Below are 19,069 nucleotides of genomic sequence, written 5' to 3'. Positions count from 1 at the left end.
TTCAGCAAACAACAGCAATGTTGTCAGCAAACTTAAATATGACATCGGAGCTGTATTTAACTTCAGAGTCATAAATATAGGTCAAGTAATTGGGTATATTTAAACTGGAGGTTGATCGGTTCTTGATTAGTAAGGCCTTCAAAGAGGAGAAACCAGGAGAATGGGGTTGAGAGGGATAATAAATCAGCCATAATAGTGCAGTGGAGCAGACTCAATGGGCTGAATGGCCTAATTCTGATCCTATGTCTTATGGAATTATGGAAAGACTTGTGGCATATGGTATCTATGGGCATGGCACCCAAGATCCCTTTTTTCCTGCTACACAACTAATTCCTGCCATTAACCCTGTATTCTGCCTTCAAATTCGACTTTCCAAAGTCAATCACTACACAATCAATTTGAAGATGCTTACTCTGAAAGGAGATATTCCTGGAGAAGTCATCAAGCAATCTCTTCCAACTGCCCACAAAGCTTCTTCACGTCTAATAATGGCATCAAAATTACACAGAAGGATTGACAGAAAAGAAAAGAAAATGAAAATTTATATCAATTTGAGTTGAATGTTTCTTCTCCTCTTTAAGTTTAGTATTTCATATTCCAAGGAATGAAACATGATCTCACTCAATTTCCCAGCAAATCTAAACATGATGACGATACCAGGAGGAAGCTTTGCCCATAACTAGAACCCACCTTTCATCTAGTTCCGGTGCCCACGGTCAGCAAGCTGAGCAAACACGAGTCTGTGTTTGAATGTGGTGGGGGTGCAGGATATAAAGAGCAAAGGCAGCAAGGTGAAGGCATATCAAGAGAGAGAGAGAAAGAGAGAGAAGCAGCTCCTTCGCTCTGAGAAACCAGCTAACTGATTCCATACAAGGCAGAATGAAATCCTTCCTGCTCACCATCATTGCCGTGCAGATCTTCCATTGCTTAGGTAGGTACCAGGGGAGAGTGGGACCCCAGAGAGCAATGAGTTGTTGGTAATGAGCTTCAGTCAGTGATATTTCACCTATGTGTAAGAAGAATTTACTGAAGTTTGTTGGAATGTACTGTACAACTTCTACTCTCTTTCTGCAGGAGTGCCAAGCACCAAGGAAGCTCTGAGAGCCTCAGTTGTAAAGCTGAATGAAATCACCGAGATCACCAACCTCTGTAGTATCACCAGGAGTGGAGTGACAAATGTAAGTGTGTCCTTGGCTAACTGTGTTTCACAGTCTGTGGGTGTGTCTGAGTGCAGGTTAATTGGCTACTGAAATTTACACAGAGCAGATAAACAGCAAAAAGAAAAGCAAAGGGGAGATAATGACATGTGATAGGAAGATCAATGCAGCATTATGGGGATTTGAGGAGCGAGAGAGTGGGATTGATGGAATTGTTCTGTTGAGACTATATAGGCCTGATGGGCTGAATGGCCTTAATCCGTATAAATCTAAGTATTAGGGATACATTAAGATGAGATAAAGTTTAGTCATTAAACAGGAGCTGAGTATTACATTCTATACTGTGTTTTCAACGAATATCTGATCAGGAATTTAAATTCTCAATCAGAGTCATGAAACTCTGATTGGACCAAAGTTACAGCACTAGGGATGAAAGTTCTACCAATTATTTTGGAAGTCCCTGAAAACTTCTCCAATTTTGTTTGCAATTTCAGAATCAGAATCAGTTTCAATATCACCGTCATACTGTATGTCTTCAAATTTGTTGTTTTTTTCCACCAATAATTAACGGTTCTTGCATACTGCATATCCATATCATGATGGTTTAAGTGGCCATTTTAGCGTTGGGTAAATTAAGCCTCTTGGGCCAGTTTGGTTGATGACTCTGATTCTGCCAGTATAATTATCTGCTGAAAATAAAGCCCTATGCAGCACTGAGCTTTATCAGACCAGAGGAAGAACATCAGACATAGTAATTCACCAATAATCCCTTTTCCTTTCTTCAGACATACCGTACAGGTAAACTGTCCCACAGCGTGGATTTAACATTCTCTGTGAAAGAAACTGTCTGCTCCAAGAATTCTGGACAGGAATTTGATGATCCCAGCTGCTCCTTCCTCCCTAAAAACATTGCGGTGAGTCCAGAGTTATATTAGATCATGCAAGTCCATGTACGTATTAGCATCAAAACACGAGCTATATTAACAACTTTTTTGATGGAAATGACCTTACATACGTAGTTATATCAAAATAAAGGCTAAGAATTGAATTAGATCATAATCATGTTGGTTTTGTGCCTTGCTTGGAATCATGAATAATTTCCTTACATTATGCTTCACTCTAACAGGAGAAAGGGTTTTGCAAAAGCCATGTGGAATTTTTTGCTGATAAGGTAGCTGACGTTGAAGTGGAGTGTGACGGTCTGACGACAGTTGACAGCGAGAGTGACTCAACAGAAACAAATGACAACAGTATTGAGGTAACTGCATTCATACAATTCAGGACAATGGAATTTCTAACACAAAATCATTTACTGAATATTTCACTGGTGTCGTATGCAGAAGATCTAAAAATAAGTATCTTTCATCTTACAGTCGCAAAGCAAATCAAAAGAATTATCACTTGAGGAAATCTCTAATGTGAGTATTAATTAGTAATTTATAATTTTCTTCTTGTGATCTCAATCGTTAGCAATGAAGTGTGAGCAATAGTGGGTGATCCTGATGTGCATGGACAGGACTCTAATATTTGAAGTTAGGACTTCCAGAAGAGTGTCTGCCAAACTTTCAGCAAAGGGAATCATTAAGTATCATTCCTTCTTGGAGGGGCACGAAGGATTCAATAAAAGAGATGGCAGTTGATGCCTTTGCCCTCTATTGTAGGAATATCCATTCACTCTGAACCAGATTCTAGGCAAGGTATTCTTTTGAGTATTGGTGTCATTTTTTTAAATTTTTGAGTCTTTTTATTGAGGCTTCTGTAATCTAATGATAAATCATTGGATTATCACTGAAATGTCAACATCTCCTCATTTTTGATTCCGTATCCTGCTCTATTAGTTAGAGGTAATCTATTAATGCATTATTTTAATAAATATACCTTGTGCTAATATTATAAATGTTCATTATTTTATGCAGGTGAAAAGCAAGTCAGAAGAAACTTCACTGGAAGAAGAATCTCTGAATGTAAGTTTAATTTGGGAGTTGCTACCTTCAGAGTCTCAATAAGATGTGAAACCTAGATTGATCTGTCAGAATAGAGTCCGAGGATCTTTCTTCATAATAGATCTGTTCCAGGCAATGGGTGAGAGTAGACTGGGAGAATATTCAATATTAATTTCTACATCAATCCATTTTTCTGTAGTAACACTGTACGTTTTGATTCCCTTAAGATCCAACAATCCAACAATCCCAATTTTGAATCAGCCTCCACAGCTCTCTCGGGTAGCAAATTCCAAAGCTCTACCACCTAATTTCAACTCGCCTCATTCCTAATTGGTCTACCTTTTACTTTGAGACTGTGACCCAAGCTGTTAGATGGGTGAAGTATTTTGCCTATTCGAACAGGCAAACATAATTTTGATCACTGTAAGGCAATCACATCTCATTCTTCCAGCCTATAGATACCATCCTAAATAATCAGTCCTCAGGTGACAGACCTGGGAACTATCCTGATGATAGTTCCTTTCTTGCCTCTCCTTCTCAAGTATTTCCTTCCTGATATAAGCAGACCAAAATTACCCAATACTCATCAATGCTCAATATAATTGTAGTATTCTTGTTGTCAGGTCCTCTTGCAATAAAGGCAATTTGCCTTCTTGATGGCCTTCTGCATTTGCTACTGAATCACTGCTCTGAAATTTCTAGAGTGAAAAATGACTCCATTAGATTCCAATATTTATTACTAGTGCAAGCTGGTAGTTTTTCAGTTTATACATTTTCAAAATTCCTCAGTATCCTGTCCTAAACATATAAATATTATTTCCATACAGGAAAAAGACAAATCAGAAGACACATCACTTGAGAATTCAGCCAATGTGAGTATAAATGGAAAAAATTCTGATGATCTCTCTGACCTTGAATCCAAGTAAAAAATGTTTAAAAGCTTGGATTCAACCATGTCAGAATAAAGGGACAGAGGGCCATTTATTTTACGTTTGTAGATCGGTGTATTGAGAAAGGGATTCTGATGATTGATTCCGGTGGGGATGTCTAGCTGAGGGGCAGTTTGTTGATTTGACTCCAATGCGGAGTCTCCTACAAGGATAACTTGAGCTTGATATCAACAATATTGGTGCTGGACATGAGGATACTGGCTGTAACACTCAGCAATAACAGAGCCTAGGTGTTGCTGCAGAGCAGCTTCATACACCCATTGCCAATTAATTGGGATGGAAGGACATTATTCCCAAATTAACTACCAATCCCCGCACCTCACTCTATCCAGGCTATGTTGATCGTTGTTGCAAAACATTATTGTTTTGGTGAGCACATCTACACTGCATTATTGAACACAAATCATATCAAAGGTTATTTATAATTCAGTCATTAAAGATTTGTTCAAGGGTTACTCCTTAAACTTCTATGGATTAACATTCTGACAATATAAATATTGATCTTTTCATGCAGGTAGAGAGTAAGTCAAAGGAGACATCAGTCGAGGAGTCTTCTCATGTAAGTATAATTGTGGAATATTTATCTATTGATTTTCAACTATAATATAGTGATGAAATCTAATTTGAGTAATCTTAATTAAATGACCTTCTGGAGATGGGCAACAAAGGGCATATTAATGCATACATTCTCTATTCATTTTCAGAGCATGACCAACTGACTACAAGTTTGTTCTTCGCTTAATTTTCATAGAAACATAAAAAACCTACAGCAGAATACAGGCCCTTCGGCCCACAGAGTTGGGCCGAACATGTCCTTACCGTTGAAATTACCTAGGGTTATCCACAGCCCTCTATATTTCTAGGCTCCATGTACCTATCCAAAAGCCTCTTAAAAGAATCTATCGTATCTGCCTCGACCACCGTTGCCGGCAGCCCATTCCATGCACTCACCACCCTCCGCATAAAAACTTACCCCTGACATCTCCTCTGTACCCACTTCTAAGCACCTTAAACCTGTGCCCTCTTGTACTAGCCACTTCAGCCCTGGGAAAAAGCCTCTGACTATCCACACGATCAATGCCTCTCATCATCTTATACACCTCTATCAGGTCACCTCTCATCCTCCGTCGCTCCAAGGAGAAAAGGCCAAGTTCACTCAACCTGTTTTCATAAGGCATGCTCCCCAATCCAGGCAACATCCTTGTAAATCTATATCCTCTGCACCTTTTCTATGATTTCCACATCCTTCCTGTAGTGAGGTGACCAGAACTGAGCACAGTACTCCAAGTGGGGTCTGACCAGGGTCCTATATGGCTGCATCATTACCTCTCGGCTCCTAAATTGAATTCCACGATTGATGAAGGCCAATACACCATATGCCTTCTTAACCACAGAGTCAACTTGCGCAGCTGCTTTGAGTGTCCTATGGACTCGGAGCCCAAGATCCCTCTGATCCTCCACACTGCCAAGAGTCTTACCATTAATACTATAGTCTGCCATCATATTTGACCTAGAAAAACAAATAGAATTAGAAAGGGCACACTCTCCTGTTCGTGGTCTGTGGGCATATATAACTGGTGGCTTCATGAAAGGAGCATTCTTTCCATTTCCGTCATTTAATTGAATATAATTACTGGCTCTGGGACTGGAAGTGTATGCTGCAGGGAAGTGTCAGTAGAGTCAAGACCAATTGATGGAAGAAGTGGCCTCTCTTAGATTAATAGTCTTCAACTCATACAATGCAGAAACAGGAATTTTGATTCAATTCATTTGTGCTCACCAAGTTGTCGAACTGAGCTAATCCCATTTCCCTGCACTTGGCCCATGTCCCTTGAAAATTTTTCTATCTATGGAGCTGTCCAAATGAATTTTAAGTGTCATAATTGTACCCGGCTCTACCAATTCCTTGGGCAGATCATTCTATAAACCCACCAGCTTTGTATGAAAAAGTTGCCATCAGATCCCATTTACTTCTTTCTCCTCTCACATTTATCCTATGCTCTCTAGCTTTTGGCTCCTTTATCCTGGGGAAAAGACTTTGGCTATTTGTTTTAACAATGCCAGTCATAATTATATAAACCTCTGTTACATTTTTCACAGTTTCCTGCACTCCAGAGAAACAACTCCTCACCTATCCAATATCTCCTTATAAACTCCTTATTCTCAGTAACACCCTTATAAAACTTCTTTGAGCCCATTATGTTAATATTTTGCTGATTGATTGTGAAGTGAAGTGTTTGCTGGGATTTCTCGGTGACTTGCAATTCTGAATTTAAAGTGATTTCACTTACCCATTTACAAACAAAAACTACTTAAACCTTGCACCTGGAGATGATTTCTAATGCTGCAATAATTTATCTCATAAAACAGATGAAAAGCAAGTCAATGGAATTATCATTGGAGGAGCCTTCAAATGTAAGTGTAAACTGAGGATTTGTGTCTACATGATCATCTTTAAAACTAATGGCAAAATATTAACATCAGAGTGAGCTCAGTCCAGCTGAAAATTACAAATCTGTTCATCTTTCCATTCCAGGAACAAACTGAGGACTCGAGAGCCCAGCACTAACCACGAATGAAACTCCACAGAGTCTGAACTCAATGTGAACACAAGAAAACCTCATTCAGAATAGATAAAATGTTAACAATTGTACTGTACCTACTGATTACAAGACTGAGGGGCCTGGAGCTCCTGACTGAGGATTTTATTGTAAATGGGAGATTTGATTGTTTGTAAATGTTCTGTCATTTCTGTATATGATTGTTTAATATATTGTGGATCAAAATAAGATAATAAAGATATTCATGGATTTGCTTGTAGAATTGTTTTGCATGTCACTGATCATTAAGAATTCATCTAGATATTATGCGCAAGTCAGCCTGCCTCTTTGTATCTCCTTTGTCTGCTGGAATCTCCTGACATATTCGGCAATATGCTGCCTTAAACACTGGATGATTTGTCATCATGTGGGACTGCAGCAGGGTTGAAACGGTATTTGGGTTGTTAAAATCTGCCATTAGATTTTTTTAAATTTTTAAGATCTTCAACGTTATAGTTTGAAGGAAAGAGTCTTTGGGACCCAGGAAATAGTTTAGGCATAATTAGACATGAGAAATGGGCATTTTCCTCATTGCTGCAGCTCTAACATTTTTTCCCTTGTTCTTCCTTGGTGAATACCCAATGATGTACAGTTAAGCGAGTGTCTTTGTGCTCCTGTACCTCCTCCCTTCGATGGTGGATGCCACCTTCCTGAGGCACCATCTCCTGAAGATATCCATGGTGGGAGGGACGTGCTTCTAATGGAGCTGACTGAACCACTAACCCTTTGCAGCCTCTTTCAATCTTGTGCCCAGGAGCTTTCATGTTAGCTAGTGATGTATTCCCTCAGATTGCTCTTCAATCTACATCTGTAGACATACCAAATCGGCTCAAACTTTTAATGAAGTAGAGCTACTGGCATGCCTTCTTTGTAATTGCATCAATGTGTTGGGCTCAAGATAGATCCTGTAAGATGACAACAGCCAGGGATTTGAAATGGCTCACCTTTTCCACCATTGACCCCTCAGTGAGGACTGGTGAGTGTTCTCCTGACTTCCCCTTGCTGAAGTTAACCATCAGTTCCTTGTTCTTGCTCAGGCTGAGTGCAAGATTGCTTGTTGTGACACTACCCAGCCAGCTGAATTCTCATTTTTTTTATCAACTATTTTAACTCTTTTCAGTATTTGCAATTAATGCTAAGAACTTTTGACAGAACAACTCATTAGTAGAGCTATGGGTACAGAGTCATAGTTATAGAGCACTATAGCACATAAACAACCATTTGGCCCATCTAGTATGTGCTGAACTATTATTTATTCTAGTCTTATTGACCTGCACTTGGGCCATAGCTGCCAACATCCCTCATGTCCATGTGCTTACACAAACCTTTCTGAAATGTTGAAATTGAACTTGCATCCACCATTTGCAGCGGCTGCTCATTCCAAAATCTCACCATCCACTGAGTGAAGAAGTTCCCCCTCATGTTCTCCTTAAACTTTTCACCTTTAACCTTTAACCCATGATTTGTAGTTCTAGTCTCGCCCAACCTCAGTGGAAAAAGCCTGCTTGCGTGTACTCTGTCTATAGCTCTCATAATTTTATCAAATCTCCCCTCATTCTCCTACACTCCAGGGAATAAAGACCTAATCTATGCAACCTCTACCTATAACTCATGTCCTGAAGTCTCAGCAATATCTTCTGTACTTTTTTGATTTTATAGATATCTTTCCTGTAGGTAGGTGACCAGAACTGCGCACAACATTGCAAATTAAGTCTCACCAACATCTTATACAACTTCAGCATTGCATAACAACTCCTGTACTCAATGCTTTGATTTATGAAGGCCAATGACCTAAAAATTTCTCTTTAAAACCCTGTCTATCTGTGTTACGTCTAAGATATTCCCCATGGGATAAAGTGCTAACCTATTCAATCTTTCCCTGTAACTCAGGTCTTCGTTATGGCAAGATCCTTGTAGTCAATCACAGGTAAAGCTCTCCCAACCATTGGGCATGTCTACATGAAACGATGTTACAGGAACGTAGCATCAATCATCAGGGACCCCTACCACCCAGGTCATGCTCCCTTCTTGCTGCTGCCATCCAACCTGGTGGCATGAACATTGACTTCTCAAACTTCCGTTAATGTCCTATCTCCCCCTCGTACCCCATCTGTTATTTATTTATATACACACTTTCTTTTTCTCTCTCTCTCCTTTTTCTCCCCCTGTCCCTCTCATTATACCCCATGTCCATCCTCTGGGCTTCCCCCTCTCCCTTTTCTTTCTCCCTGGGCCTCGTATCCCATGATCATCTCATATCCCTTTTGCCAATCACCTGTCCAGCTCTTGGCTCCATCCCTCCCCCTCCTGTCTTCTCCTATCATTTTGGATCTCCCCCTCCCCCTTCCACTTTCAAATCTCTTACTAGCTCTTCTTTCAGTTAATCCTGACGAAGGGTCTCAGCCCGAAACGTCGACTGTACCTCTTCCTAGAGATGCTGCCTGGCCTGCTGCGTTCACCGGCAACTTTGATGTGTGTTGCTTGAAATTCCAGCATCTGCAGGTTTCCTCATATAAACGAGGACTGAGTGTCCCCATAACCTAATCTAATCTAATCCATTGGTTTCAGTTCTGATGGCAAGGTTGCTCTGGCCACTTTATGAAACACTCTTTGAAAGTTCATGGACAACATCTCAAACACATTGTTTGACAAAAAAACTCATCTTTGGTCAATGGTAACTTGCCTCTCACAACCTTTAGTGGCTTCACGTTAATCATCCATCTGGATGATTAATAATTTTGAGGAACACATACAAAATGCTGAAGGAACTCAGCAGGTCAGGCAGCGACTGTGGAAGGGAAAAGACAGGGAACATTTTGATGTGAGGAATTCACGTTAACTGGAAAGGAGGGGTGGAGCCAGAATAAGAAGGGGGGAGAGGGGGCAGGAGTAAAAGGTAGCATGTGATAGGTAAGTGAGAAGGTGAGGGATGAAGTAAGAACCTGGGAATTGATAGGTGGAAGAAGTAAAGAGCTGAAGGAGAAGAAATCTGATAGGAGAGGATAGTGGATCATGTGTGAAAGGGAAGTTAGAGGAGCACCAGAGTGTGGTGTTCAGCAGCTGAAGAGAAGATGTGGGAGGGGAACCAAAATGGTGAATGGAAAAAGAGTGGAGGAAGGGGAAGAAATTACCAAAAGTTAGAGGCATCAATGTTCTTGTTATCAAGTTGGAAGGTACCTCAACATGAGAATATGAGGTGTTACTCCTTCAACCAAAGCGTAGCCTCATCATGGCAGTAAATTAATATTTTTGTCCTGATTATTATCTCTGCAGCTTCTCCATCACTGAGGCTAGACTAACTGATTTACAGCTTATTTTTGCTGTTTGACTTCTCTTGTGTTCTAGCGCCACCATTGTCTAAGGCGGAATGAAAAACTGCAGTTAACAGCATTGATACTCAAGAACATTTTTGGTAATCCAACTTTACTTTGGGTGAGAATGCATCTTGAAGAAAATCTTGCACACTGAATTAGCTACAAAAGATTTTCAATTCAATTTACAGTACTGATTGGCCACCTTTCATCACTTTTCAAAGGTGCTAGAGAATTAACTGTTGTCGATTTTGTATGTGGATGACCAATGTGATAGCTCTTAAAAATAAATGAGACAATACATGATGTGTAAAAGATATATTTAATATCTTGAATTAAGCTATGACAGGACTGGATAAATAAACATTTTGAACTCGCTGATTTCAGACCATAAAACCATAAGATATAGGAGCAGAAATGAGCCATTTGGCCGATTGAGTCTGCTCTGCTATTTCATCACGCTTGATCCAATTTTCCATCTCAGCCCAAGTCTCCAGCCTTCTCCCCACATCCCTTCATGCCGTGACCAGTCAAGAACCTATCAATCTCTGCTTTAAGTATACTTAAAGATGTGGCCTCCACAGATGCTTGTAGCAAAGAATTTAACAGAGTCACCACACTCTGGCAATAGAAATTCATCCTCATCATTCTAAAAGGACATCCCTCAATTTTGAGGTTGTTTCCTCCGGTCTTATACTCTCCCACCACAAGAAACATCCTCTCCACATCCACTCCATCAAAACCTTTCACCATTCAATAGCTTTCAAGTAGGTCACCCCTCATTGTTCTAAGTTCTAGTAAATACAGGCCCATAGCCATCAAATGCTATTCATCTACTATTCCTCTTGAAATGAATGCTAACATTGCATGTGCCTTCCTCACCACAGACTCAACCTGCAAATTAATCTTTAGGGAATCTAGCACAAACACTCCCAAATCCCTTTTTTGCTTCAGATTTTTGTATTTTCTCTCCATTTAGAAAATAGTCAACCCTTTCATTTCTTCTACCAGAGTGCATGACCATACACATCTCGACCCTGTATTCCATCTGCCACTTCTTTGCCCAAGCTCTTAATCTGTCTAAGTCCTTCTTGTAGCTCCTCTACTTACTCAGAACTACATGCCCCTCCACCTATCTTTGTATCATTTCCAAACTTTGCAACAAAGCCATCAATTCCATCATCCAAATTATTGACATGTAAAGTAAAAAGAATTGGTCCCAACACAGATCCCTGTGGAATATTATGAGTTACTGGTAGCCAATCAGAAAAGGTTCCCTTTATTCCCACTCTTTGCCTCCTGCCAATCAGCCACAGTTTTATCCATGCTAGAATCTTTCCTGTAATACCATGGGCTCATGGCTTGTTAAGCACCCTCATGTGTGGCAACTTGTCAAAGCATTCTGAAAATCCAAGTACACAACATCAACTGATTCTCCTTTGTCTATCATGCTTGTTATTTCTCAAAGAATTCCAACAGGTTTGTCAGGCAAGGATTTCTCTTGATGAAACCATGCTGACTTCAGCCTATTTTATCATGTACCTCCAAGTGCCCCAACACCACATCCTTAACAATCAGTTGCAACATCTTCCCAAACACTGAAGTCAGGCTAGCTGAAGTATAATTTCTTTTTTGTGCCTCTCTCCCTTTTTGAAGAGTAGAGTGACATTTTCAATTTTCCAGTCTTCTGGATCCATTCCAGAATCTAGTGATGCTTGAAAGATCATTACCAATGCCTCCATAATCTCTTCAGCCACCTCTTTCAAAACCCTGGGGTGTACAGCATCTGATCCAGGTGATTTATCTACCTTCAGACCTTTTTTGATTTTGTCTGCCTTTTATTTTACATCTCGCCCTGTCAAATGGAACTTTGCCCTACCTTCAGCCTCCTCCATTGCCTCTGCTTGTAAACCAACTACCTCATCTTCATTATCACTCTGGCTCCCATCCCCTGGCAAATTTGATTAAACCCACCCAAACAACTCTAGCCCACCTGCCCGCAAGGATAGTGAACCCTCTCCGGCTCAAATATAAACTGTCCCTTTTGTACAGGTCATACCTTCCCCAAAAGTGATCCCAATGATCCATATACTATGCCAGCAAACTCTCCGAAAAGGTGATCAGATACAATAGGTTTCAGTGTAGGACTAAGAAGGCAAAATCCCTGCCGCTAATTCAGTCCCTCACCACAGGGCGAGATAGGTTGACAGAAACTCCATAACCTATTGCGTTCACCAGATATGTGTCAGACATGCAGGCAGATCCAAGTGAAAAGAATGAGAGGAGATCTTATCGAAACATATAAAATTATGAAAGGGATAGATAAGATAGAGGCAGGAAAGTTGCTTCCACTGTAGGTGAGACTAGAACCAGGGGAAGTAGCCTCAAGATTTGACAGAGTAGATTTAGGACGAAGATGAAGAGGGACTGCTTTCCCGGAGAGTGGTGAATCTGTGGACTTCTCTGCCCAATGAAGCAGTGGAGGCTATCTCAGCATAGAAGGGGAATTAAGGGTTATGGGGAAAAGGCTGGTAGGTGGAGATTGGCCTATGATCTTATTGAATAGCAGAACAGGCTCGACGGGCCAGATAGCCTAGCCCTGCTCCTATTTCTTATGTTCTTATGTAGCTCCAGAGATGTGTTTATCTGGTGTCTCCTGGCACAGTTTGCAATTTGATTGCTCCTTTTGTGCCCTGTTGGTTACAAATAAACATAGTGGTCACATGTTAATGTCTGACACCTTCAAGAAGGGGCATAGAGAACTGGTCCAGGAAAACCCACTTGATGCGATGTACGTGGAGTGCATCATATTGAATGTCACAGAGTATGCTTAGCGTTGATTTGGCACTTATAAAGGGCGAGATAGGATGTCAGAAGCTCCTTAACCTCTTGAATTCATCAGATGTGTGTCAAACATGCAGGCATATCCAAGTGAGAAAAATCTAAAAGATTTCCTGCAGCTAGTCTAAAGGTAATAATTATCTACACCACTCTCTCAGGGACTGAACCAGGAGGGAATTGTTATTTTTGTCAATATCAAAATACTAATCATTTGTGAAAGAAACACAGATCCACATCACAAACCCCTTCAATTGTTACTGATGCACTGTGAGTTTAAACCGTGAGCCCAAGATTACAGCCTTCCTCCCGACCCGGATGTGTCTCAGCCTGGTGTAGCAACTGCTCTGGCAAGATTGCAAGATCTTGCAGTGAGCTGTGGACACAGCCTAGCCTGTCACGCAAATCCGCCTCCCCTCTATTGAGTCCATCAACTGCCTTGGGACAACAGGTAACATAGTCAAAAATATTTGTCATTCTGGCCATTTTCTCTCCTCCCCTTTCCACTGAGGCAAGATTTTAAAAAGCCCGAGAGCACGAGTTATGAGTCTCAAGGATACCTGTGTAATCCCGCTTTCAGCCGACTCTTGAATAGACCTCTCAAATGTTAAAGGATGAACTCTTAATCTGTATAGCCTTTTCACTTTATTTGTCATCCTATACTGCACTTTCTATGTGACTACATCACTATTCTGCATTCTGCTTTTCTTTTTACTATCTCAATTTATCAGAACCAAAATCCGGGCTTATTATAACTGGCAGGTCATGAAATTTGTTGATCTGTGGCAGCAGCACAGTGCAAGACACAAAAAAAATACTATTAGTTACAAATAAATAATGAATAGGTAAACAAGTAAATAAATACACAAATTGATAGGTAAATACTGTATATACATAGACAAACAAACAAACAAACAAACAGATAAATAATATAGTGTGAAAGGGGAACAGTGAGATATATTCATGAGTTCAGGAACCGTTCAGAAATCTGATTGCAGAGGGGCAGAAGCTGTTCCTAAATCATCAAATGTGGACTTTGTCCTGTACTTCTCCCATCATGATGATAATGAAAAGAAGGCAAGTCCGAGATGGAGAGGGTCCTTAATGATGGAATGATCTGTCAAAGACAGACAAAAAGGTTTTCATTGTATCTTGGTTCACGTGACAACAATTAACCTACACCAACACCAATGCACAAGATTAGTCTAAATCATCAGCAAAAAACAGTGATCAACCCAATTCTAACAAAGTGACCACTTCCTGTCCACTACACTTGGGAATAATTGTCAAATGCCCTGTCAGAATAGGGAGCCATGACACTTTGAATATGAGAGGGCATTGGCTGCAGGTGAAGGGGTCAAGTTTTAAGGAGATTTACAAGGCAAGTTTTATTTTTACCCAGAGAGTGGTATGTGCCTGCGACATGTTGCCGGGGGTAGTAGTGTAAGCAGATACCATCATGACATTTGAGGGATTGTTATCTGGTCAAATGAATATGCAGAGAATAGAAGGGATATTAATGTGTAGACAGAGGGATTTAGTATAATTTAGCATCCTATTTGGTACAAACCTTGTGGGTTGAAGGGCCAGTTCCTGTGCTGCAATGTTCTATGTTCTCTGACTCATGACCCAGGATGTGTCCTACAATGAAGTTACCAATGCCACCTGGGATTAAAGGAAGGAGTCACCCATTGTATTCAGTGTCACAGAGCAGGAAATTGGAATGTCATTCTCAGAGCTCCATTTCCAGTCATAGGACTCAAGAGCTCCTGCCTAGCCGAAATATCTAACTTGGACCCAAACAACAGCACAGCTGATAGACCTACTGCCTCATAGCTTCAGTAATCTGGGTACAATCTTCACCTCCAGTGCTGTCTATGTGGAGGTTTGCACATTCTCCCTGTGACTCTCCTGGGTGCTCTTGTTTTCTCCTATGTCCCAAAGATGTGGAGGCTGGTAGTTTAATCAGCCACCATCAATTCTCCCTTTTAGAATCTGGGAAAAATTGATGGGAATGTGGGGAAAATAAAATGAAGTGAGTGCAGCATTACAGCAAATAGGTGTTTAATGGTCCGCATGGATTTGATGGGTTGAAGGGCCTCTTTCTGTGACCTAAGACCTTGATTTTATCCCTGCTATACTGTTTACTGATCTATAAGTAGGTCACCATGATGTAAGCATGAAGTAGAAAGGTAAGTAGCTCCAGATGGAGGGATTCGACCTGAAATTTCGACTGACCATTTTCATCCACAGACGCTGCCTGACCTGCTGAGTTCCTCCTGCAGTTTGTTTTTCACTCTGGAAACATAATTAGCCTCACTACTCTTTCAAAGACCAAGAGAACAGAAGCTAACGTTCTGGATGTGAACTTTTATTTACAAAAGTTTTTGTATTTGACATAATTTTTTTCTGCAGTGACATAAAATTCAGCTGCGGTGAGTAGGCAGCATGCTGGTCTTGAACTAGTAGATGGTGAGTTCAAATCCTGCTCCGGAATGCCCAGCTCAAGACTGAGGCTGAAAGATTTAGGCAATGTGCAGAGGTTAAAGAGAAATCTTAAATAACTTCGCAGAGGTTACAAAGAAAACATCGAAAATCAAAAACACTGCAGAGGCTGGAAATCAGGAAGTGCTGGGGTCGTTCAGGAGGTCAGGTATCACAACTAAATAGAGAAAAACCGTTACTGTTTCAGGTGAATGATCCAGTGTCAGAATGGGAAATTTGTAGTGCAACACCCTGAGGAAGAGCATGGCAGCTTTGCCTGCTTCCTCGCCAGTGTTCTTCCCGAAAGCAAATTGTTGGGTCATATTCACCTGCTGTGTGAAACTTGGCTGCTTTTAGAAAAGATCTCCAATTGTTATCAATCACTTTGGGATTCTTGAGACTATGAAAAGAACTGTGTGAATGCAAGTCATTTTTAATAATTCTTCAGTCACTAATCATGTCTTATGAACTGCCAGTGAGAGCTATATGACATGGGATGTAATATCATTCATTTCAAATGTTCTTACAAATCAATAATTTCTGAAAAAGATGAGTAATTGCACCATGGAGACAGAAAGAGACAGTACATGCTGGAATATGGAACAACAAGCAACCTGCTGGAGGAACTTAGTAGATCAGGCAGCGTTTGAGGAGGCAAATGGAAAGTCGAGGTTTTGGGTCGAGGACCTTCAACTGGACTGATCAGATGAAGGACAACAAACTGAAATGTTGACTGTCCACTTACCTCTGCAGATGCTGAATGACCACTGCTTATTGCACCAATTGAAGTGAGATACAAACTACCTATGGGCAAGAACACAGGCTGAGCACCTTGTAAACTACTCAAAAATGTGAGCTGCATAAACTCATAACTTCTCCCTGCCTTGTATTTATGTGCATGTACATCAGAAATCATTTGTCAATGTTGAGAAAATAAAGAAGAATTCGAAATGTAAACTGGGAAAAACAGTCAGAATGATAAAATATAATTAGTGTACAAACATATCGTATAGTTGTTATTCAGATTTTTGGGCAATGGTGCAGTTTTATGGCAAAGACTGATCTGGAAGAACAGATTTAGCTTTACAATAGTCCCAAGAGTGTAATCTCCACAATCCTCTTCTTGTTCACTTTAATCATTCTTTACAGTCACATAATGTTCTGAGCCGATGATGGTGATTTAATAAATATTTTCCCGCTGCAGTTGTTTACTCCACCAATAATTATCCTCACCCACATCTTCTACATTCCTGCCTCTGAATCCTTCCCCTCCCCCACATGCCTGAGACCACTCCAAATTGGGCAGGCAGGAAGCAACAAGCACAACCCTCTCCACAACTGTCAACAAGAATCTGGACGAAAGTAAATCTCTGCATGCAGCACCCACGCTCGCTGATGACTGGCCCCTGTTGTCGGTGACGTGAAGCAGAGAAACCCTGGAGTTTGCTGTGGGCTCCTTCCAGAGTCTTTTATATAGTAAATTGACACTGTGAGGTATGAAAGGCTGAGGAGTGTTGTTCAGGACACTACAGTGAAACAAAAGTATGTTCAAACTTATTTCTACCTGAAATAATTGCAATGCCTTGGACTCAAATTTCCAATTGCTACTAGAGTGCTGTATTTCTGTAGAGGCCTTTGCATAACTTTGAGGATTGCTAGCTGAATGAATAGCTCCAGTCTCAGCATCAGCAGCAATCTACTGTATACCATACCTTAAATATGAATCTAAGAATCAGCCCTCATAAAAACACAAGGAAATTTGGCCAGCACCCATGGATGCTACATCTTCACTTCTGAAAGGTTTGTTCTGACATAAAAAGACTTCTCCAGGTTTTTAAAGGAACACTGCATTCATGCAAGGTTTCAGATCAAAGTGTTACATGTTGAAAATAGGATGGCTTATAGTTTTTAAGTGGCATCAAATGGATTTAGAAGTACTACGTTTACAAAAGGTTTCAGACCAATACTATTGCTACCCATTGAAAACACAATGGTCGGTGCTCCCTGAATAGCAACAAATGGATCTAAAAGTGCTACATTCATAAAAGACTTCAGATCAATGCCATAGTTACCTGTTGTAAACACAATGGTCGATAGTCTCTGTGAAATATCAAATGGGTTTAGATTTTTAAAAAATGGAAGCCTGAAAAGTTCAAGAAAAGTTGAGGCTGACCATCTCTGATAGTTGATTTAGGAACTGTGTCATATAACCCAAAGTGACCCACCCCATGCTCAGAAATATCATCATCAGATGCATTTGATGAATGATAACTCCTTGCTCCTTGCCAGTGGTGGGAGAGGAAGCACCCAGGGTTCCGGCTGTGGATCAGTAAGTAGCCCCACGCAGTGGATGAATGTACTTGAACGTTGGTCCTGCCTTCTGACGCTGAGTACTTGCTGCTCTTTCCATTTAGATGTCAAACATGGGAAAGGCAAAGGGCATCTTCGGGGAGTCAATGAGCCAGTCCCCAAAAAGACAACATCGTAAGGGAGAGTGAAAAAAGGGGCGGATAGGAAATACATTTAAAATGAGAGGAGGGAAGGAGGATCATACAAGATCTGGATTATGATTTCCTTTCAATTCAGTAATGCTAGAACAGGTCTTTGGTTATAGCCAACCTTTCCAAGATAATGGCTCATCAGGAAATGATTCAAATAACATTAACATCATAATGAATAATTCCATGAAGTAAGAATGAGAATTCGTAGACATTGTGGATGATCATTTCTTCTCCTCTTCCACCAAACCCACACACAATGATGATATTAAGAGGAAGCTTGCCCATCAACTGGTTCTTGTGCCTATAAGTTTCACAGAGTCAGTATTTGAGGTGTAGGAGATGAAGCTGAAGGCAGATCAAGAGGCAGAGAAAGAGAGAAGCAGCTCCTTCGCTCAGAGGAACAAGCCAGCTGATCTCACATGAAGCAGAATGAAATCCTTCCTCCTCACCATCGCTGCTGTAAAAATCACTGAAAATTTTTGATAATTTAGTTTTGCTTGGCTTTTCTCTTTGTAAGACTGCCAACACTTGGAGAGCATCAGCTCAAAGGCTGAATGAAATCACCAAGATCACCACCCAAAGTGTTCATATCGAAAAAAGGTTGGATTCTTGAGTTATATCACTGGGAACCCTGTGGTTAGTGAATTATATCCTCGAAAGGAACATTAGTGCTGAGATATGTCTGCATAGGCTTGGATGTGTGTTGTATTTCATTTCTTGTTGCAGTCTTGTATTCACAGTCATCTATTATCTTATTACATGTTACTTTACATTGACAAGAGAGAGTTTTTTGTAAAAGCCATGCTGCATATTTTGCTGATAATGTCATTGATATTGATGTGGTGCAAATGTGTATCTTAAATGTTTTCCTTGTGATGGAGATCAGTAATACTAAATACTGTAAGCAGTTCATTGCTTCAATGGTGAGACAGATGGCAGGGAAGCTACGTGGCCTCATTTGTTGCACAGATCAGGCCCTCATGCCGGAGCGTTATCTGGGCAGCTACCCAGGGAGGCGGTGTGGGAGAGAACAGAGGCACAGTGGACAGAACAGTTGGAATCCATACTGGGCTGGGTGCTGACCCTTCCCATTGGTGCTGCCCTCCAGTGTTCACTCCCGGGAAGACAATCAGGATTGTTGGCGTCTGGTTCAGTGTGAGGCAAGCTGATTATCTTCTGCAGCTGACCCAGCGCGAGATGAGGAACTGCTGCATGCTTGCTCTTGCAGAAACATGGCTCCAGGACAACATCACATGCACCACCAATCTTCAGGCCATGACACTCA

The 19,069-nt window shown here is 40.8% G+C and overlaps 1 protein-coding gene across 1 annotated transcript; it reads left to right on the top strand.

Annotated features, from left to right (window-relative positions):
* The first annotated feature begins 879 nt into the window (after positions 1 to 879).
* Positions 880 to 6,852, top strand: LOC140198588 (secreted phosphoprotein 24-like). The gene is made up of 10 exons (XM_072259590.1): positions 880 to 931; positions 1,075 to 1,178; positions 1,943 to 2,071; positions 2,284 to 2,415; positions 2,531 to 2,575; positions 3,074 to 3,121; positions 3,928 to 3,972; positions 4,565 to 4,609; positions 6,421 to 6,465; positions 6,587 to 6,852. Exons 1-10 carry the CDS (start codon positions 880 to 882, stop codon positions 6,617 to 6,619), a joined length of 678 nt encoding a protein of 225 aa, XP_072115691.1. The 3' UTR covers positions 6,620 to 6,852.
* The last annotated feature ends 12,217 nt before the right edge of the window (positions 6,853 to 19,069 follow it).

The sequence above is a fragment of the Mobula birostris genome, chromosome 6, assembly GCF_030028105.1.
Source record: "Mobula birostris isolate sMobBir1 chromosome 6, sMobBir1.hap1, whole genome shotgun sequence".
Lineage (NCBI taxonomy): Eukaryota > Metazoa > Chordata > Chondrichthyes > Myliobatiformes > Myliobatidae > Mobula > Mobula birostris.
This window is presented reverse-complemented; position numbering and strand designations above follow the sequence as displayed.

Coding starts and splice junctions, on each gene's coding strand:
- LOC140198588 (XM_072259590.1), top strand. CDS start 880: ATGAAATCCTTCCTGCTCACCATCATTGCCGTGCAGATCTTCCATTGC. Junction 3,122..3,927: donor TGGAAGAAGAATCTCTGAAT/GTAAGTTTAATT, acceptor ATTTCCATACAG/GAAAAAGACAAATCAGAAGA. Junction 3,973..4,564: donor CACTTGAGAATTCAGCCAAT/GTGAGTATAAAT, acceptor CTTTTCATGCAG/GTAGAGAGTAAGTCAAAGGA.